The 22,538-nt window shown below is 39.8% G+C and overlaps 1 protein-coding gene across 5 annotated transcripts in view; it reads left to right on the top strand.

Annotated features, from left to right (window-relative positions):
- Positions 1–22,538, top strand: part of EPG5 (ectopic P-granules 5 autophagy tethering factor) — a 103,230-nt gene that overhangs the window by 2,032 nt on the left and 78,660 nt on the right. For 2 of the 5 annotated variants that reach the window (XM_079108759.1, XM_079108762.1), the window contains exons 2-9: positions 10,516–11,466; positions 12,665–12,908; positions 14,511–14,647; positions 15,911–16,018; positions 16,869–16,942; positions 18,988–19,093; positions 21,601–21,715; positions 22,111–22,261. In XM_079108759.1, coding sequence (XP_078964885.1) covers positions 10,516–11,466; positions 12,665–12,908; positions 14,511–14,647; positions 15,911–16,018; positions 16,869–16,942; positions 18,988–19,093; positions 21,601–21,715; positions 22,111–22,261 — 1,886 coding nt within the window. Of the gene's footprint in view, positions 1–5,069; positions 5,197–9,823; positions 10,255–10,515; positions 11,467–12,664; positions 12,909–14,510; positions 14,648–14,784; positions 15,019–15,910; positions 16,019–16,868; positions 16,943–18,987; positions 19,094–21,600; positions 21,716–22,110; positions 22,262–22,538 lie in introns of those variants that run through there. The other 3 variants (XM_079108760.1, XM_079108761.1, XM_079108763.1) reach the window with 3 other exon arrangements.

The following is a 22,538-nucleotide window of genomic DNA, read 5'->3' as shown; positions in this document are numbered from 1 at the left end:
GGGGGCCTTGGGGATATAGCTCAATGGCAAAGTGCCCCTGGGTTCAATCCCCAGAACTGCAAAAACAAAATAATAATAAAGTTTATGAAGAAGCTTTCATTTCAGAGGCATTTTGTCAAACTAGAAACCTTTGTTACATACTTTTTTCTCATCCTGTAAATCTAGTCACTAAATCTTACCAGTTGCATTCCCAGATATTCTCTTGATTCTGCCCACTCCTCTCTGTTCTAACCACCATGACCCTTCTCCAAAGAGGATTTCTGTTGAACGGTTCTCTTCACATTCTTCCATTCTAAAAACTGAAGCTGGTTTGATTAAAAGTTTTCCTAGGTTTCCTGTTTCCCAGGGGTTAGAGTTCAAAGCATTAAAGCCATGCTTGATCTGGCCTCATCTTCCTCCTCAGCTTTGTTCTATGACCATTCTATTTTGATTCGCAACTATATAGGTCCTTTCCTGCTCCAGGGCCTTTGCACATGCTGTTTTCTCTTCCCTGACACCCCTTCTAGGCCCTCTTCATGTAGCCAACTACTGCTCATTTGTGATGTCTCAGTTTAAATACTTACTCAGAGAAGCTTTCCCTCATCCCCCTCATGTTACTCCATGAGTGTTACTTCAGTAACACTTTGCACCCCTCTGTGTCCCTCATCTCACTTGTAGTTACTTTGACAACATTTGCCTTCTTCTTTCTATTGTGAGCTCACTGAGGGAGGGACCTCTCTTGTTACCAATACCCTTCACAACTCCTGAAGTCACTTGGTAGGGTGCATGTGTGTGCATGGGTACTGGGCATTTAACCCAGGGATGCTCTGCCATTTGAGCTACACCCTGCCCCCTTTTAATTTTGAGACAGGGTCTTGCTAAATTACTGAGGCTAGCCTTGAATTTGTCATCCTCCTGTCTCAGCCTCCCAAGGTGCTAAGATTACAGGCATTCACCACCATGCTTGGTCAGTAATGTTTGTTGAATGAAGAAATAAATGCCAGTATTGAAGTATATTTCTAAGCTTCATCACTCAAATTTACTCTAGTAAACTTCCTCTGATGGTGTAAGAAAACAAATAGAAAATGTCCACCACACCAACAAAACCCTCTTCCTTGTTAATCTAAGAAAATTAACTCTTCTTTTAGAATAAATAGATGCCTTTCTTAATGCTGGCTATGGTTCAGTCATGGTTTTGAAGTCCTACATTAATGAAACCTTTCCATCTGTGATACAATTTGGCAACTGTTTACAGAGCTATAAAGTAGCTTCCAGGCACAGTTCAAGTGGATACTGTCATGTGCTATTGTCTTTAGTTCCAGTGACTTCTGGATTTTACCCAGCTGCTGACCTACATTCCTCAGTGTTAATCATCTAGTAGGTGACCTCATCTGCTACTTTGCCTTTAGGTATCTGGTGTTTATCACCTGATACCTTAGAGAGAGTTCTAATAAAATTTTCATTTTTTTAGTATCATTCTTTGTGAAAACATTCCCCAACTCTGAGGACCCTGACTTTATTGATCTTGGTGAATTTTGCATTAGGAAAAGTCAATTCTTAGGTTTGAATTTACTCTTCTGGAAGAGTGGATTTCATAATTATAGAAAGTGTTTTTACAGTTAATATTAAATTCTGAATACCAATAACTTATTAGTAGTAAGAGCATCTAGTCATTGCTAAGGAAGGACTGAGGGGTTTCCTGGAAAGCTGATAACAAACACCAGAAGATCATTAAAACCCCACCCCCTTTGCTCCCTGGTTTAGGCAATTGATTTCTACCTCTGGTCCCTCCTGCCACGAGGGGTTATGAGACTGATATTGGGGAAAGCTGTGTAATATTTAGTTTCTTTGGTGCCTCCTAATGTCCATTCATATGTTAAGCAGTTGTTGAGTCCCAGAAACTGTTTTAGGCACTTGGTGTATAAAGGAGAAAGATCTCAAAGAACTGGCCTTAATGGAGCTTCTATTCTTGAGGGAGAAGATGACAAAAATCAATCAAACAAAACCTATAAAAATAAAAATTTATCAGGGCTGGGGATGTAGCTCAGTTGTAAGAGTGCTTGTCCAGCATGCATGAGGCCCTGGGTTTAATTCTCAGCACTGCCAAAAGTGTGTGTGTGTGTGTGTGTACATGCACTATACATGTATATATGTACATATATAATATGTATCATGTTAATAGGTGTAAATGCTGTGGAAAGTAGAAAAGAACAGGGTAAAGGGTTCGGAGGTACAGATGAGAGGCTTGGATGGGCTGCAGTTTTAAATAGGTGGGCAGGGTAGTTCTTACTGAAGGTGACTTTAAATGAAGATGTGTAGGAGATGAGAGATTTTTGTCATGTCGCTAGTGAGCAGGGAGTGTTTCAGCAGAGAGAACAGCTGGAACAAGGGCCTTATGGTTAGGGGAAGTGATAGGAATGAGGTCAGAAAGCTAGGTCCTCGTAAGGACTTCAGTTTTTACTCTGAGGGACATACAGAATCATCCCGAAGTTTTGATCAGATGAGGGATGTGATGTCACTTAATGCTTTCAAGGATCATTGTGCTTTCTTTGAAGAGAATGGATGATAAGGGGGTGGGGCAGAAGTACAGAGAGCATCCAAGAGACTTGGAGCAATCCACGCAAGAGGGAATGATAACTTGGACCAGAGTTATAGTAGCTAAGGTATAAAGAAGTACTTCAAATCGGAGAGCCAGGAGGATTTGCTGAGGTCTGGATGTGGCATGTGAGAAGAAACTGTCAAGGAAGGCCCAGATGGGGAATGCAGTGGGGGGAACAGGTTTTTCTGGGAAGCTCAGGAGTTCAGTTTTGGATATGTTCATTTTCGGCATTCACAGGGAGATGTAGAGTAGGGTTGGGTACAAGAATCTCGATTTCAGGAGAGAGTTTCAGAAGAAAGAGATTCGCAAGTGATTAGCGAATAAATGATATTTAAAGCCAGATTCTGAATTAGGTCACTTGGGGAATGACTGTAATTAAAAAGGTGACAAGAACCAAACTCAGTGACATTCCTATTTTAAGAGGTTGGGGAGGAGAGGTAAGAAAATTGATATTAATGAATCAAAACTTCCCATTTGTTTTTTAGAACTTAAAATAACTTTTAAAAATGATGACTTACTAATGACTGCTTTTCGCATTGCTTAGACACCTATGTATCAGTGTGTGCACATTCACACACAGAAATGTACAGCCCTGAAATGAGATGCCCAGCCATCCATCTCTTGGAGATAACTGTTGTTTAACAGTCTGTGTGTTCTTCTTTAGCTCCCTGCCCCCACCCCCCGCCATACACCTACACATCAGGGCATATTTACTGTAATGTACAGTTAAGTATGTTTTTCCATGTTTATCATTGACTCTTCCACTTGTATATAATTTTCTGATTGTTCTTTCTCCTGTCGAATGACTTTTAAATTGTTTCTTTACCTGTATATGACTTATGTGGAGGTCAGACATAAAGAAGACTGAGGTGGGATGATCTCAAGTTCAAAGCCTGCCTCAGCAGCTTGATGAGGCACTAAGCAATTTAGCAAGACCCTGCCTATAAAATAAACAAATAAATACATAAAGAGCGCTGGGGATGTGGCTCAGTAGTTAAGTGCCCTTGAGTTCAATACCTGGTACAAAAAAAAAAATGTTAAGAAATATAGATTCTTCTTAATATCCTTGGTTATTTTTAGTCATAAGAAATGTCTTTTACTTAAAATTATGTAAGTACTGATTGTGAATAGGTGAATTTTAGTTTGCAATTTGTGATGATTATTATATATAATATGTCCTCCTATATCTTTTTTTCTACTTAAGAAGGCAAAATAATTAGAAGCTAGCTTCCTTTCTTTAAATTGTAAATGAAATGAAATTTCCCATTTTGGATAAAGGAAATGTGATACATATACACAATGGACTATTACTCAGCCTTAAAGAAGAATGAAATTATGGCACTTAAATGGATGAAACTGGGGAATATCCTGCTAAGTGAAATAAGCCAATCCCCCCAAAAGCCAAAGGCTGAATGTTTTCTCTGATTAGCGGATCCTGATACATGATGGGGTGGTGGGGGAGGGTAGGGCATATGTGAAGAATGGAGGAATGTTGGATTGTGTGGAGGGAAATGGGGAGGGGGGAGGGGGAAGGAAAGATGGTGGAATGAGACAAACATCATTATTACCCTATGTACATGTATGATTATGTGAATGGTGTGACTCTACATCGTGTACATGCAGATAAATGAAAAATTGTACCCCATTGGTGTACAATGAATCAAAATGCATCCTGCTATCATGTGTAACTAAATAGAACAAACAATAAAAAAAAGGGAAAAAAAAAAGGAAAAAAAAGAACTTCCCATTTGAAGTGTAAGTGTAGATTTCCACTTCAGAATAAAAGCTGTTCCTTCTGAATTCATTGAATCTTCCTTGGGCTTTCTGAGAAGCATATAAAAATAAACTTCTAAATGTGCCATAGCACATGGTTGATATAAATATTTGTTGGGTAATTCAATAATTTCATTGTCTTAGAATTCCACTACCTGGGACAGAGTCCAGCATGAGTTTGTACTTAGATTCTTGTGAGTTACAGGGAATTGCTCTTATCTTAACTATTATTGAAATACAGTGTCAAAAATCAGTGGTAGAGGATTGGGGCTGTGGCTCAGTGGTAGGGCACTTGCCTTGCACGTGTGAGGCACTGGGTTTATTTTCAGCACCACATAAAAATAAGTAAATAAAAATAAACATTCGTCCACAACTAAAAAATATATGTATTTAAAAAAAATAAGTGGCAGATAGATTTCAAACAGACCTCTAAAATATAGTTCTGCCATCTAGATACTTATGTTTTATTTGGGGAGTCAGAATATAAAGATAAATAACCATACATAGGACCTGGGCCTCATGATAAGAACCCGTTGCAGAAATTCAAAGGGAAGCCTGTGTGGAAAGGTTTTTCTTGGGACAGAATCATAGTTGAGTCATTGAGGACACTTAGTGCCAGAGTTGAGTCGGTCTTTCCTTAAGTGAAGATCCAGGACTGTTCTTGTTTTTCAGAGTGGTGTTTTAGGAGACCAGTCCTACAGTTGTGTTTGGGATGAGTTGGTGGTGAAGCAGAGGCTGGAGGCTTGGGGACCATTAGGATCTATTTCCCTTTTTGTTCTTTGGAAAAGCAGAGTGAGCCACAGGGAGCCCTCACCGCCTCTCTGGAGGCCCGGTGTCTAATGAAGGTAATAGATAACTATAAACCCCCACTTCCCTCTGTGCCCCAGCAGTCACGCCTCTATCCCAGGGATCTGTGAAGGAGCAGGGTCTTTGCATTTGCTTCAGTAGTTGTGCTTCCTGCCATGGTCCATCCCTCCTGCCATCCATCACCTTGGGGTGGCAGATCCATTCTTTGAGTCAGAGCACCAGCTTCTCCTTTTCCTGACCTCTTGTCCTGGGGCCACTCCAGGCTAGTTCCCTCCTTAGACAGCTTCTCTAACTGAGGCAAAGGTGGAGAGTTTTCTTTGGTTCTGCTTTTGAAAGCCAGAGAAGTAAGTTCTACCTCAGGGGAAATAAAAACCTAAACAAAGCCTTCTGTGTTCTTCTAGGTAGAGTAGTAGAGTAGGAAAAAAGTCTCTTTGTTGCTAGTCTAACTCCCTTAACTGTTGCTGTTATGTTTATGATTATGCCCAGGAAGGTAGATTTGCACTCTCTGGGTTAGGGAGGGGAGGAATTTACAATTGCCAGGGCAGCCCTGGAGTGGGGAGAGGAAGCAGTGAGGTGAGGCTTAGGGTGAAGTGGTAGAGGGACCAGGGAAGGTTAAAACTGCCTAAGGCACAGGCGAGGGGAGAAATCGTGGGGTGCCCTGAGGGTTGGGGAGGTGTGGTTTTCCATGCCCGAACTTTGTGACCCATCCTGTGACAGATTCCAGATCCCTGCCTTCTCTTTTTCCCAGTTAGTGTTAGATATTCTAAGTACAATTTAAAAGAGAGAGAGAGAGAGAGAAAAAAAAAAAAACTCCATCTATTCCATATTCTATGCTATACTTCTTTTTCATTCATTTCTTAACTCGCTTTGTTTTTAACAATTCGTTGAGATAAAATTCACAGTTCTGGTTGAAGTTCATAGTCCAGCTCGTTTTGGAACGATCACAGTGTGCAGCCATCGCAGCCCTGCTCTCCACAGTGGCACCTCATGTCCCATTCATCACACCAGCAGCGTATGAGTGTTCTAAATGCTCGGACTCCTTGCCAACACTCGCTATTAATTTTCTTTTTACAGCAGTTGTTCTATATCTTGTGGTTTCGATTTGCTTTCCTCTGTTGGCTGATACTGTTGAGTGCCTTTTTGTATGTCATATCTTCTCTGAAGACGTGCCTATTCAGATCCTTCCCCCCTCTTTTTTTTTTTTTTTTCTGTCGAAGGCACTTTATCACTGAACTACATCCTGGGCCCTTTTTATTTCCTATTTTGAGACAGGGTCTTGCTGTTGCTTAGAAGCTCACTAAGTTGGTGAGGCTGGCCTCAGTTGGTGATCATCCTTCCTCAGCCTCTCAAGTTGTTGGAATTACAGGAGTGTGCCACCATGCCTGGCTCTTTTCCCATTTTAAAATTGGTTTTATATCTTTATTACTGAGTTGTGAAGGTTCTTTGTGTGTTCAAAATATATACTCCTTATTTGATTTGCAAACGTCATATCCTACTCTGTTGGACTGTTTCCTTTGCTTTGCTTTTCTTTTCAAGTCAGCCAGGAGACAAATCTCCTCTTCCTCCTCTTCCTCTTCCTTTTTCTCTCTTTTTTTTTTTTTTTTTTGAGGTGGTGTTGCTGGGGATTGAACTCAGGGCCTTGTGCATGAGGCAAGTGTCTTACTACTCAGCTACACCCCCCAGTGCTGGTCCATGAATTTTTTTTGATTTAAGTTTTGTATATAAGTCAGGAGTCCAAATTCATCCTTTTGCAATGAAAATACCTGATTTTTCTGTTTGTTAAAAGGACTATTTTTTTTCCCGTTGAATTATCTTGACACTCTTGTTAAAAGTTAATTAACCATAAATGCAAGGCTTTCTTTCTGAACTCTGAATTCTGTCCTATTGATCTACTTGTTTTTCCACATACTAGCACTACACATTTTCATTGCTATATCTTTGTAGTAGGTTTCTTGTGTTTGTGTGGTGCCAGGATTGAACCCAGGGGTGCTTAACCACTGAGCCACATCCCTACCCCTTTTATATTTTATTTAGAACTGCTTAGGGCCTTGCTAAATTGCTAAGTTGCTGGTTGCTGAGGCTGGCTTTGAACTTAAGATCCTCCTGCTGCAGCCCCCTGAGCTGCTGGATTACAGGTGTATGTTGCTGCGCCCCACTATAGTAGGTTTTGAAATGGCAAAGTATGAATTCTCCATCTTTTTTTCCAGATTTTTTGGGTCTATTCTGGCTTCCTTGTATTTCTATGTGAATTTTAAGGATCAGCTTGCCAATTTCTTCACAAAAGGCAGCTGGGATTTTGCAAGGTTTGTGTTAAGTTTGTAGATGGACTTGGGGAGTATTTGTCATCTTAACATTGCGAAAGATATGGACTGTCTTTCCATGTAAGTCTTCAATTCCTTTTAACAATGTTTTGTAATTTCAGAGTACAAATTTTACTTTTGTTCAATTTATCCTTAAGTATTGATTCTTTTTGTAAGTGAAATTGTTTTATTAATTTCATTTTCTAATTGTCCCACTTATTAAAGTTTGGCTTCTGCCCTGACCAGTACCCCAATATTTCTCTCATTCTAGTAACTATTTTCCCCTTGTGATTTTTTTTCTTTCTGACCTCCTAGTCTGAGAAACTTATTTATTTTAATAAGTGCATTAAACATTACACTTGATAAAGTGAGCCTCCTTTTTCATTTTCTTAACAGTCATGTAACATTTTCCTGTTACTTGTGATTTTAGGCAGCTTAACCAACTGATCTGCATTAGACATGCATTATATGACTGACATCCGAACCTAATATCCAGCCGTTCACAGAGTGAAGTAATTTTGGAGGGGCAATTTCAGTCTTGAATCATTACACTTGAAAAAAAAAATCATTACACTTGTAAGTGTTTGGCAGCTTTGGTCATTTTAGCAAGCTGACCTCAACTTGCATTTCAAAAACATTTGTCTTTTTTCCTAACATAGAAAGGCCCCACTTTTTTGACTATTCATCTGTCAATGTTTTTCACTGGACATTGAGAGCACAATAATCCAAAATCACTAACAACATGCTGGGTACATTTGCATACACTTGTAATCCCAACAACTTGGGAGGTTGCAGCAGGAGGATGACATGTTTGAGGTAAGCCTCAGCAACTTAGTGAGACCCTGTCTTAAAAGAAAAAATATGGCATATGCCAATAATCCCAGCAGCTTGGGAGGCTGAGGCAGGAGGATTGTAGTTTCAAAGTCAGCCTCAGCAACTTGGCAAGGACCTAAGCAACTTAGTGAGATGCCATCTCAAAATAAAATATGAAAAGGGGCTAGGGATGTGGCTCAGTGGTAGAGCACTCCTGGGTTCAATCCCTAGTACCATAAAAACAAAACAAAATACTGAGAGCTTGTAAAACTCTCTTCCTTAAAATTTCATAGCCAAAGGAAGTAATTTCTGTCAGGTTTTTAGTTTGTTTGAATGTAGTAACTTTATTTAAAAGTTACTTAAATTTTTTTCATAATTTTTTCTTGTAAATCAGCCTGGCCTCCTATGTTACCTAGTTGGTGTGTTAATGCGGGAGATATTTTTTTAAACCATTGTTTTATCTTTTCAGTGGTTAACGTTTTTATGTTTTTGTTTTTTGGAGATAATTTTGGTCTTGGTAGAAGGTTGTAAATGTGAGAGAGTTGATAAACTCTTCAGCCAGCATCCACTTCTGTTGTTATATCACTGTACCTTCTATAGCATAGAACATTTATCAAAACCACGGTATAAACTTTGGTGCAGTACTTAAACAAAGTTATAAACATATTTGGATTTCAGAACTATGAAGAACTATTTCAGAACTAAGGTCCTTTTTCAGTTTCAGGATCTAGTCCAGGATCTCAAGTTGTGTTTGGTTGTCATATCTCTAGTCACCTCCGTTCTCTGGAAGTTACTCAGTCTTGTCTGTCATGACCATAATGCTTCAGTTATTTTGTAGGTTGTCCCTTAGTTTGGGTTTTCATCTGGTATTTTCTCATGATAGGTTGAGATTGTACGTTATTGGGTAGGACATCACTGAAGTCATAGTCCTTCTTGTAATGTCATATCAGGGAGTATCTAGTGGTAGTACTTATTACTTAGTGATGCTAACCTTAATTATTTGGTTAAGGTATCGTTTTTTCTGAATTTTCTATTGAAATATACTATTTTTCCCTTCATAATTACTCAGTAATTTGGAGGAGATGCTTTGAGGATATGCAGATGGCCTGTTCCTGTTTTAGCTCTTGGTTACTCACTTTAACATCCATTGGTCGTGGTAATTACTAGCCTGTAGCAATTACTAGCATTGCTGTGGTTTTGACATGGTTTTATGTGTTGGAAGCTTGATCCGCATGTGGTGATATGGGAGGTGATGGAACCTTTAGGAGGTGGGACATGGTGGGAAGTCCTTGATATAGTTTTCTTGGGACCCTGGTTGTTAATTAAGAGAAGATTGTTATAAAGAGTGAACCTGGCCTCTCCCTGCCTCTGGCTTCTGACTCACCACATGCTCTTTTCGCTCTTGCTGGGGCTTCTGCTATTGTGATGAGCCAGTGTGAGGTTCTCACCAGGTCCAGTACCATGCTTTTGAAGGTCTAAAATTGTGAGTTAAATAAATTATAATTATCTACTCTCTGGTATTTTATTAAAACAGAAAATGGACTAATATAACCATGGTGTTCTAATCTTTATTTTCTTTTTTTTCCCTTTTTTTATGGTGTTGGGGATCAAACCTAGGGTCTCTCACATGCTAGGCAGTTGCTGTACCACTGAGCAATACTCTCATTCCCTAATGGTGTTTTCCCACTTTTGCTTTTCTTCCATGTTTATTGATTGGAACTCTATAGGGAAGAGCTTCACTTCCTGCCAGTTTTGTTTATATACTTATTTATTCAGGTAATTATGTCAGTGTGGACTCATAAATATTTATTTTATTCTGTAGCTTGTAATCTAAGATTGCAGCTGTTTGATTTAGTGCTTGAGTGGTCTCAGCACATTCTGCTTGAGTTTAGAGTAAATATGTTTGTTAGATGAAGACAAACATATTGGTGGCCTAAGGTAGTTGGGGACTGTTAACCTCTAGCGGAATGGTGGACAATCCAGGTAAGACTTCCCTCTTTCATGTTCGGATCATAATTTGCTGCTTACTGTGATATCTTTCTTTTAGGGTTAGACTAGTGAATCTCCAAATTCAATTCACTCAGAATTGGGTAACACAAAAAATGAAATAATTCCTTATGAAATGAATTTAGAATCTGTTAAGTGATAAAATTTAGATTTTATATTAGGCTTCACAATTTCTTATGCTAAGTGCATCAATTATTGTTTTAAATCATTTTACATTATAAATCTTTCTGCTTTTAGGAAAAGAAGAAATATGAGACTCTTAGGACAGAGGACTCTGATGAAATCTCCCTTCCAAAAACCTCCAGAGAGCAGGAAATCCCTGTTCCAGCGTGTGAATTCAAAGGAGACCATCCAAAGATGTTATCCGATTCCCAGCTCCATAGTGATGCCGGTGGACGAAATGAAAGTGAAACATTTGATGTACCACTCACCTCCTTGACTCTAGGCAATGAAGGATCCCTGACATGTAATACAGAGCCCCTAAAAGAAGGGGAAGAGTCCAGAACTTGTGTCGGGGATGATAATGATGAAATCAGACTGAAGGTGAACTCTGGAGACAATGTTGGAACTCAAGTAGAAACCGCCAAGAATATTACAGAAGTAGAGGAAAATACATTGATACAATGTGAACCTTCAGAAAGCATACTGCAGTCTGAGTTTTCCTGTACTCATAAGGAAATGGAAAATATACAAGTCCAAGAAACTCAGAATAGGAAAGAAGATAAACAAGCCCTGGATTGTTCTTCAGAGATGCTTCAAAATGTTGGTCTTCAGAGTTCTTATGGAGCCAAAGAAGTGTCTCAGCCACCCAGAGTAAAGAAATTGTATCCCCAGTTGCCAACTGAAATTGCTGGAGAAGTCCCAACCTTGGTGGCAGTGAAACCCTTACTTTGTAGTGAGCGACTCTACCCAGAACTTCCATCTCAACCAGAACTAGTACCATTTACTAAAGAACAACTGAAAATCTTGGAGCCTGGTTCATGGCTAGAGAATGTTGAGTCATATTTAGAAGAATTTGACAGCTTGGCTCATCAGGACAGGCATGAATTTTATGAGTTACTTTTGAACTACTCACGATGTAGGAAGCAGTTGCTGTTGGCTGAAGCCGAGCTACTTACTCTGACATCTGATTGCCAAAATGCTAAAAGTCGACTGTGGCACTTTAAGGAGGAACAGCTTTCTGTACAGGTATTTCATTTACTGATCTGTAAAGCTTTCAAGAACCTGGGGAATTTGCAGTGGACCTGCTATTTCTTTGATGCTCTCCAGGCCTGCAGTCTGCTCCTGATACCCATGCTGATCCTGTCTTAACCCAGAGTGGGACAGTTCAGGGATCTAAAGGTTCTGTACTGCTGGGCCAGCATATAACCTGTGGGAGTGAGGTTGACTGAGTGGGACTGTGGGTACTGGGGAAGCCTGTGCTTGGTCTCAAGGGGACAGCTAGCCTGGAGTTCTGGTTGATTGTTACTGTGATATTGTGATGTTCCAGGATTGCCGCATCTTAATGTTTTTGCCAGAAAAGCTAGAAACCCAAATTTTTGTGTGAAGGATACTAATTGGCAGTGTTGGTACTTGACTAAACACATGCACATACACACAGTCTAAGCCAAAGCAAATCACATCTCCAGTTCAAATTCAGCCCATGAATTAGTTTGAGATCTTCAACGTAATACCATGAACATACAGTGGGTAGAGAATATCAGGCTTGAGAGGAGCTGAGGAAACAGGGAAGTCCATTAGATGTGACCCTTTCGAGGCCAAGGTGACCATAAGAAAGCCATTTCATAGTGGCCTGGAAGCGATGGCAAGGAAGAGAAGACCACTCCACTCTTGACAAGCTTGACTTTGGAGGAAGCAGGAAGAAATAAATATTGGGGGAGAAACAAGTGATTTCCCAGTCCCTAACCCTCATTCATTGGGAGACTTGTGTAACTTTCTTTGAGGATAGGAAGAGACTGTGGAGAGAGAAACAACTGGAAATATTGAAAAAGGATAGCATTAAGAACACAGCTGGAGGAGTTAGTATTGAAGAAGGAGTACAAAGGATAATAGGACTAGATCCAGAGAGATTTTGAGATGAAGGGGATGCCATATTGACTTCAGTGTTCATTAAATAGAAGGTGAGAGCATCAATGTGAGAGTCTTAGGGACAGGCTCTGTTGTTCTCTTGCACTGACTTCTTAGGGTTGCTCCTTCCATCTCTTATACTCTTTGGCACATGGTCACGTATTTGCTTGTCTTATTTTCTACACAGTATTATTGTCCCTGTATCATCATTATAAATTCTTTGAAAATAATACTGAAGCCTATGTATCTTCTACCTGTGCCTGATTGCTTCAAATGTAAAGAGTAACTTTTCATATGTTACCCTTTAATCCACTGGTAGGGCATCTGTGCAGATCAAGTGAAAGTTTCCGGCTATCATCGCTACCAGAGAGTAGAGATGAATGAAAATGCACTGGGGGAGCTGAAGAAGCTATTTGATGCCAAATGTGAGCACCTCCACCAGACCCTGGCCCTTCATTCTTACACTTCTGTGCTCTCAAGGTTGCAAGTGGAGTCCTACATCTACTCATTGCTCAATAGCTCAGCTTTGCTGAGGTCCTTAGCAGTTCACCAGCAAGGCCGAGGTGTGTAAGTACTGGACCTCTCGCTCTTTCTGAAGTTCTAAAATGGAGAAAAAGAACTGAGGAGTACAACGTCGATGAATTAACTGAGTACTATTGGTCTTCACAAGGAATCATTTGCACTTACTGTTTTATCTTGCCTCCTCCAGTGTAGGATGGAGACCTGCCTTAATGATACTTTTTGGAAGCAGTGCTAGGCCTCTCTTCCCCATGGCTGTGGTTGTCTGCTTCTCTAGGATGCCAGAAAGCTCTCTATCAGTAATGTCCCTTGCTACTGTAGTCTAAGCGCTTGTTACCAAGTGCAGTCCAAATAGAGCTTGATTCTAAAACTTAATACTTTTTTCATTTTAGCTTCCACTTTGTTTTTGCTTGTCCAGTGTATAGATTGTTTTATCTAATTTTTAGCAGAGGATGATAATCTGACTTTTTCATCTTTGGGTTTTAAAAAATTAGTTTTTACCATAAGACGTGTTAAGCATTAAATATGCTTATTGAGTTAGGTAGTTTTTGTTTGGGAGAGATGTTTTCTTAGCTAATTCCAAGAGCTGGGGGTAGAGATCTGTTGGTTTTTAAATTAAAAAAAAAAAAAATTTCAATAACACAATAACGCTGAGTTTCTCTTGCTTTGAAATATTTAACTATTTAGTAGAAATTTTTTAAATACCTTTTTTTTTTTTTTTGCGGTGCTGAGGATCAAACCCAGGGCCTTGTGCTTGCAAGGCAAGCACTCTACCAACTGAGCTATATCCCCAGCCCACTTTTTTTTTTTTTCCCCCTGTGATGCTGGGGATTGAACCCAGGGCCTTGCCCATCCCAGACAAGTGCTCAGCCACTGAGCTGCACCCCCAGCCCTGAAATTAACATATATTTTTTTCTTTTTTCTTTTATTAGTGCATTGTAGTTATGCATAATAGGTGGGTTCATTTTGACAAAGTCATACATGCATGGAATTTAATTTGCCCCATTTCAGTTCCCAGTGCCTGTCCTTTCCCTTTTCTCCTCCTTTCCCCATTTCCCTTCCTCTACCCTACTGGTCTTCCTTTCACTCATTTTTAAAATTCTCTCTTTTTTTTTTTTTTTTTTTTGCAGGGCCTTGTGCTTGCAAGGCAAGCACTCTACCAACTGAGCTATCTCCCCAGACCTAAATTCATTTTTTAATTGGTGCCTTATAGGTATACATAAAGGTAGAATTCACTATTTATCTATGCACATAGTGTAATTTTCTCAGATTCATTGAGCATTCTCTCCCCTTCCCTGTTCCTCCTCCCTCCCTCTCAGTCCTCCTTCTACTCTATTCATCTTCCCCATCTTTGTTATCCAGCCTCTCCCACCCTCATCCTGCTTTTTTACCCTTAATTTTTTTTTTTTATTTTTTATTTTTTCCCCTCTTATTTTGCTCTAGCTTTTGCATGAGAGAAAACATTGGTCTCTGATTTTCCAAGTCTGGCTTATGAAAGTAAGACATTTTGATGGCTTTTTTCCTTTGGATTTTTATCTCAGTCAAATATTTTAAGTATTTTGTTTTATTCTAAGTGAAGACATCAAAAATTCTCCCACAAAATGCCATTCATGTGGTACTCATTTAATCCTCTCTTTAATTTGTAGCTTCTAAACAGACAGACAGTGTTCCCTCTGATCTGTGTCAGTTGAAGGAGTGTATTAGTGTCTTATTCATGTTCACCAGAAGAGTAAATGAAGATACTCAGTTCCATGAGGATATTCTTCTCTGGCTGCAGAAATTGGTAAGGGAACAGAAATAGACACAGTAGTCTTTATTTTATTCCCCTAATAATTTAAGAAACTTTTCTTTGATCATGACACGTGGTAATATATATTTATCTAGTGCATTATTGAGCATTTTTTCTCTCTAATAAATGTTTTAAATGAACTCTGGGCCAGCCTCAGCAACTTGGTGGGACCCAGTTTCAAAATAAAAAATAAAAAGGGCTGGGAATGTAGTTCAGTGGTAGAGTGCTCCTGGGGTTCAATCTGCAGTACTAAACAAGACCAAAAAACAAAACAAAAACTCTCACCTTCAGCTCAGAGTTGAACTTGGGAAGAAATGGGAGTGTGGGAAGTATGCCATATTGAAGACTAGATTTGTGTTCTTAAAGTATCTGATTGAAACATTTTCCGTATCTAATTCTTTTTGTCATTGTATGTTTAATGTTGAAATCATACTTAAAAAACTTATTTTCTTTTTGGTACTGAAGACTGAACCCAGGGGTGCTCTACTGTTGAACTGCATCTCTGGCCTTTTATTATTGTTTTGAGACATGGTTTTGCTAGGTTGCCCAGGCTGGCCTTAAACTTGTAATCCTCCTGCCTCAACCTTTTGAGTAGCTGGGATTACAGGTATGCACCACTGAACCTGGCTTAAAAAACTTCAGGAGAAAGAAGAAAGGTATCAGGATCTGGAAAATTTAGGAATGAAGTTAGTTGTATTACAGAGGGAGTATTTGTTAATTGGGTCTCTTTCTCAGTGGGGCTGACTGCCTTGTGTGTGTGTTTTTAGGTTCATTCTAGAGTTTTTGAAATTGGGGTGATGTTCCAAGCATGTATATATTTTTATTTATTTATTTATTTATTTTGATTCCTTGTACACAAATGGGATACAACTGTTGTTTCTCTGCTTGTACACAAAGTAGAGTGGCACCATTTGTGTAATCATACATGTACATAGTGTTGTATATTTGGTTTTGAGAAACTATTACCAACTAAGAGTAGATTAAATTACTTGACTTACATCTATTCACATGTGGCCAGGAACATTAGTGATTTTTAATTTGCCAGAAAATAAAAATCAGACTGCAGGAAACTACTTAGGTAGTTTATGGTGCTTATAGATTCATAGGCCTCTGGTAGAAGCTCAGCCAGTCAATGGTATATCTTATGTCTGGTTACTATTTAAAGATTGCATGTAATTAACATTGGATAAATGACTTTGCTAGAGCTCTAGATAAATTCTTTTAAACTAGTGAAACCATGAGTCCTTTGTTGTTTAGGTGTCAGTGTTACAAAGAGTTGGCTGTCCTGGAGATCACCTCTTCCTCCTGAACCATATTCTTCGATGCCCAGCTGGAGTTAGTAAGTGGGCTGTTCCTTTCATCCAGGTATGATGTTTGCCTCCTGATGCTGGGGGAGTAGGGAGGGGTCTTATTAGACATTTTCCCTGAAGAAACTGCTTAAGAAGAGGTTATTTAAAAATAATGATATTTAAAATAAAATTCTTAAAATAGTATATGCTTGATGAAGTTATTATGCCTAAACTTCTTGGGCCACCCACAGTTGATACAGTCATGACAGAGAAAAGTTCATTTGTAGCCTGACTTGGTAGCTTCAGTAGTGGTTAATTCTGTAACACTTCTGTGCAGAAAGCATTCTAGGATTATTGTTCTCTTATACTCAGTGCAACTTCTTGAATTAATCCATCTATCACCCTAATTGGTGCAGGTCAAACAGAAGCCACCGTGTACTAGCAGAGATCTCAGGCTTGTGTGATCAACCCTCACACTCTTAGGAGCTAAACATTCAGTTTATACTTTCTCCTCTCTGCTGCTTGCCTTTGGGTCATTTTATTGGGGGTACATGGGTAGGAGTCAAAATGTATGGCAAGTTCAACTTGTCCACATTTCCTCTTCTTGAGTATTCCTGGTGGCTAGAATTTGAGTCTTTTTAAAGGAAAGAAGGTTTTTTTTTTGTGTTTGTTTTGTGTCTCTTTGGATTGAAGTAGTGACATCGTCCTTCATCCCATGTCGTTAGAGCTATTTGATTCAGCTGCCCTCATTCTGAGCACAGCTGAGATGGTGCTGTAACCCACGAGCTGGGTCTGCTCTCGTGGATTGGGTGCCAGTTTCAGTTTTGTTCTCTTGACAGCAGCTTCATTGTTAGATGCTTGTGAACTAAGATTATGAACACTTGAATTGATTTTCTACAGTATGCTTTTTCCTTTTCCAATTTCAGATCAAAGTGTTGAATAACCCGTCAGGGGTCTTTCATTTTATGCAGTCCCTTGCCCTACTGATGTCTCCTGTCAAGTAAGTGTGGAAGAACTTTGTGAAGTAGAAATTGAAAGGCTTCTTTCTATCAAAGAACTGGCTTCCTTATCTGTCCAGATGCAAAGAAGAGCTGCTAAGGGAAGTGTTAGTCTAGAACTTAACATTGCAGATTTTCTTTGGGTTTGATACCCATGGCCCCAAAGTGACCCTTTTAACTGCTTATTAACCTTTTTTGGGTTCTTCTTTTAGTGGGTTTTTCTCTTGTATGTGTCATTGTGAAAGGTCCCAAAGACTTTAAAAGAGATGATATAGTCCTCAGAAGAAGAGCATGTGAATGTGTGTGTGTGGTGAGGAAGGGTGCACACAGACATGTAAGTGGTAAATTCGGTTCCTGCAGCAGAAAGGTAGAAATTAGAGTTGAGTGGAGTAGTCAAAGAGGATTCCATGATGGATGAGCTAACTTGAAAGAATAGGTTGGATTTCACTGGGAGACCTGTAAGTGAGGAGAACACTATGAGCAAAGGCCCCGGGTCATGTGGCTGTGCAGAGGACAGGCAGATCAACTGGGCTGGGGTAAAGGCATGTGCAGGAGAAGATAATAAAAGGTAAACAACTGGGGGTGGGGGATGGTAGATAGAAGACCTTGAAATTAAGGGCGAGGAATCCAGATTCAGTATTGTCTAACCTTTGTAGCAAGGGAGGGTTTTCGAGTAGGGGTACAAGCTGTATTTGAGGAAGATTGGGATGGACAGGAGTCAGGAGAAGAGTATGTGTTTCTGCTTAATTGGATGGTTGCAGACATGTGGCCCTCTTGGCTCTGGAGCTCAGCCCCCCATCATGGAGGCATCCCTGCCGGTGGGGAGACAGTAGGATTCGTGTGTAGGTGGCCCTGAGCAGTGTTACTACTACCCGCTCTTGGGTCTTAGGAAGCCTGCTCTCTCTGGGCCTGCATGAGAGTAGTGGCAGTGTGACAGAGGAGGGGGACCTTCAGGTCATCTTCCTGAGAAAGGATTTACTAGCTGATTAAACAGAGAATGCCATATCTCAATTTCAAAGTCCAGGTGGCTGGGAGAGTGTAGGCAGCACTAACAGAAAAGACAGAAATTCGAGGTCATTGATGGGTACAAGTGGACACTTACAAGTACTACATGCCCATGGACAGCTGGAGTCCAGGACTGGAGCTTGTCCTGTTGGAAGGCCAGCACTGGAGCTGTGGAGCTGCAAGTTGTGGGAAAAAGTTTTTGTTAAAGAGGACTGGGTGAGTTTGCAGAGAGGAAGGGACAAAGGACGGAGGAGAAGAAACAGTTTTGGTTATGCTTGCTCATCAAGTCCAGCCAACAGCCTGGGGAAGCCTGGCTGGCAGGGATTCTCCCAATTGTGTCTCTCATTGCCTTCATGCAGGGGCTGCTTCTGCACCTGGCAGTATGCTTTGGCACACAGGTGTTTCTGCATTTTTATATACTTTTGGCCCCTGAACAAGTTTGTGCTTTGCCTGTGGATTATTGCCCTTTTGTATTCAGTAAGGCGTGTTTCCTACAGGCATTTCCCTGACAGCACTTTAAGCCTGGTTTGAGTGGAGGAGCTGCAGCTGGCTCTATGAACTGGGAGCCAAGCTGCTGTAACTCTGTTCTGCGGTTGCTCATCATTACTAATTCAGAATGGTTATGGTGTCTCTACCAAAAGCAGTGAGGTTTTAGATTTTTTTTTTTTTTGGTAGTGCTGGGAATTGGATCCAGGACTTCACATTTACTAGGCTAGTGCCTTGCCACTGAACTATACCCCTATTCCTTTTTAAATTTTTTATTTTGAGACAGGATCTTGCTAAGTTGCTAAGGCTGGCCTTGAACTTGTGGTCTTTGTGCCCCAACCTCCTTAGTTTGCTGAGATTATAGGCATGTGCCTTTGTGCTTGGTGGGTTTTAGTGCCTGTGATTATTACCAGATCTTATTTCTCATTTACTAATTTAAATTGTTTTAAGATTAGGTCAATGCTAAACCTTCTTTAGGGCGCAAAGATGATCCAGATATACTCATGTGGGGCTTTCTGTGTTTATGTGATGGGAGTCATTTCCATTGTTTTTCTAGAAATCGTGCAGAGTTCATGTGCCACATGAAGCCCAGTGAGTGGAAATCATCCTCGTCAGGGCCTGCATCTGGAACCTGGACACTAGTGGATGAGGGAGGAGAAGAGGTAACCGTGTCTGCATTATTTCAAGTCATTATTTTTAAATTCTTCTCTGCCAGAAATAAGTACTTTTCATATATTATTTAAGTCTCCCAACAACCCTGTGAGGTAAGTACTGTTGTGATCCTCATTTTACAGATGGGAAAACTGAGGTGGAGGCGGTAAAGTAACTCATCCCAGACCGTATGGTCATTAAATACGGAGCCTGCAGAGTCAGTGTGCTGTGCCGTCACTCTTCTTTAGAGTATCCTTCTGTTCAGATAAGAAGATCTGGAACCTGGAAAAGAAATAGGGCCATACCACGTGAAGTTTATATTACAACTTTCTTTTATATAGTAATCAGCTCTTGGAGTTGGTTTGTTTTACCTATAGACAGTCCGAGTCTGAATAATAAAGAGCTAGCACTCTAACTTAATGTTTATACACATTCTATCTAGATCTTCTCATGTGAAAGGCAGAAACTGTTTTTTTATATTTGATGAGATTTTAATGATCAAAATCCAGCTTCTTGAGATAATGCTTGTTAATTTTTCATTCTGCTGTACACATGCTTAGTGTATGTGTAAGGAGTTTTTCCTCCAGCTGATTTTCAGCTTCAGTGCTTCTTTCTGGTCTGAATCCTGATTTCATGTTCTTATCTAGGATGTCCATTGACCAGGTTTACTAAACCCCTCTTTAAAAGGAGTACGAGTGTACAGTTCTCAGATCCCCATGGCAACTGGGGATCATGACTGTGTATTTCCTCAGGTGCTCATTCAAAATGGGGTACCCCAACCCCTTCATAGTTATTTTATTCCCAAGACTTGTAACTGGTAGTGGTAAGTGATGTGGATGGTTGCAGACATCTTAGCTAGAGACTGAAGAATCTTCCTTGAGAGCCTTCCCAGGAGCTGGTGTAAATTAGACTTTTAAGGATTAGAGTAGGGGATAAATATATATATATATATATAAACATACAAACATATATATATTTTTTTCAGAGTGTTCTTTCTTGAGAGAGAAGTCTTCTTTTCTGATAGGTTTCCTAAATCTAATCTCGGAGACAGATAATGATTAAATACTTGGTTATAACTCACTAAATATTGAGTGAATTCAGGAACTTAGGGAGTCAGTGAAAAAGTTATAAATACCATTAACTCAGAAAAGGCTGTGAGGAGGAAGGCACTCTGGATCGTCTACATCAGTGGTTTTTATACATTAACTCTGTTTTAGAATCGCAGTCAACTTGTAAACCCTGGTTGCCCAGGCCCACACCAAGACATCCATATGCTTTAGAGCTTGCATGATGATTGTTGTGTACAGCCAGAGTTGAGAACTGCTCTAGAGTTTCTGAGGCTCTCATTTTGTTAGCTGTTTTGGACACTGCATTAGTCTGTTTTGTGATACTGTATTGAAAGACTTGAGGCAAGCTAGTTTTATTAAAAAAGAGTTTTAATTAGTTCACAGTTTTGGAGGCTTAAAGTCCATACAGTTTAGTGCAGCTCTAGAGAGGGCCGCCTGGTAAACCGTGGAATACATGCAGGAAGAAGAATTACATCTCAAAATAGGAAGCCAGAGAACTGGGTGAGGCCGGGCTTGGTGCTTTTATAGCAACCCTCTCATAAGAACTATTAAGGGGTCCTATGAGAACTTCCTTAATTCTGTCTGAGAGTAGTGCCTCCATGGCTTGAGGGCCTCCCACTAGGCCCCACCTCTTAAGGATTCTACACCACTTCCCAATAGTGCTAGCCTAGGGACCACACTCCTAACACATGAACCATAGGGGACCAACTAAATCTAAACCATAGCAGACACACTGGAGCTTAAAAATGGGTGGCTTAAGAAAATTATGAATGAATTGGATTAGTTCCTTATTGAAATTAAAGTGGTATATTCTTCAAGTTCTCAGAATCCTTTTACATCCTTGCCTTTTAAAATGTAGTATCTTAGGATACAGGTCACCTTGGTTTCTAAGGTGACTTCAGGGTACTGAATCAATTAAAAAGATCCCAAAGATATTCCCTACTCTGTGTGATCACTGCTATTTTTATCCTGCTGTCATTAGCACTGATTGACAGCAGACTTTAGCCATCTATAACAAATGTTAATTGGTTCCCCATAAGTCCGTGAGTATTGCAGTAGACCTTGATTTCGGGGGAACAGAATTGTAGCTAAAATAATTTGGACTCTACTACACAGCTCTTTAATTGATGTTGTCAAAGCACTGAGCCGTTCCTCTGGAGGAATTTTTTTTCTGTCTTCTTTGGGATGAAAATTTAATGAGAGCTGTTTCAGCCTCTGGAGAGTGGACATAACCCAGATACATATAAAATTATGCTTGTAATTTTAGAAGATTTACAGGCTACCTGTGAAATTGAGCCTATAAATCTCTGTCCTGGAGGAAAAGTCCATGAGGACTCAGGAGAATACTATATGTGTACCATGGAGACCTGTGATACTTTAGCTCCTATAACTCCAGACCACAGTATGATCAGATCAGATTAACTGATGTGGCTTTGCCTCTCTTCCCCTAGGACGAAGACCCTGAGACCAGTTGGATTCTCCTTAATGAGGATGACTTGGTTATCCTTTTATCACAGTTTCCATTCCATGAACTCTTTCAACATCTTCTTGGGTTTAAAGCAAAAGGTAGACTAATTTCTTTTGTCATAAAGAAAATGTAGTAATAGCAAGTTCAACACAGGAAGCACCAAGTCCTGCTTCTTGTGTAGGCTCCTGATTCAGGTTTCCTGTGCCTGCCTATTCCAGACTTACCTTCTCTTGTGCTGGTAATTTCCCACTTAGTGCTTAAATGCACGAAGGCTGGCTAGTTTGCACGTTGCTCAGTTTAATAAATTGTTTTTTAATTTTGGGCTTTGTCTCACGTTGCCCATTTCATATTGACATAGGTGCCAGAGTGATGGGCTTGGTAATTCCTCTCCATCTTGGCTTTGTTTTTTGGTTAAAATATTTATAACTGTATTCTTCACTGTTTTTTGTTTTATAGCTATTACCATTTTTTCTTTTATCTGATTGACTTCCAGGAGATTATTTACCTGAAACAACAAGACCTCAAGAGATGATGAAAATTTTCGCCTTTGCCAACTCATTAGTGGAACTTCTGTCTGTGGGGTTAGAAACCTTTAACAGAGCACGCTATAGGCAGTTTGTGAAGCGAATTGGTTATATGATCAGGTAATGTTGCATTTGTGCGTCTGTTTGCTTTCACTCTACTAAGACACAAGTACTACCTAGAAGGAGTCATGGGTGTTTTATACTTCAGGTCTTAGTTCTCATAAAAATAAGAATTGTTTTTTCTCCCATCTAACCTACCATATGGGAAGGGAATTTTATAAATGTTTTCAGTCAAAATATTTGCTTGATTTTTTCATATATGTGTGTATATGTATATATGTAGGCTATTATTTTTTCCACCCTCTTCCCTCCAGAAAAAAAACTCCATAGAGCTACA

Source organism: Sciurus vulgaris (genome assembly GCF_902686455.1).
Source record: "Sciurus vulgaris genome assembly, chromosome: 13".
Taxonomy (NCBI): domain Eukaryota; kingdom Metazoa; phylum Chordata; class Mammalia; order Rodentia; family Sciuridae; genus Sciurus; species Sciurus vulgaris.
Note: the sequence above shows the minus strand (reverse complement) of the source record. Positions and strands in the feature narration are given on the sequence as shown.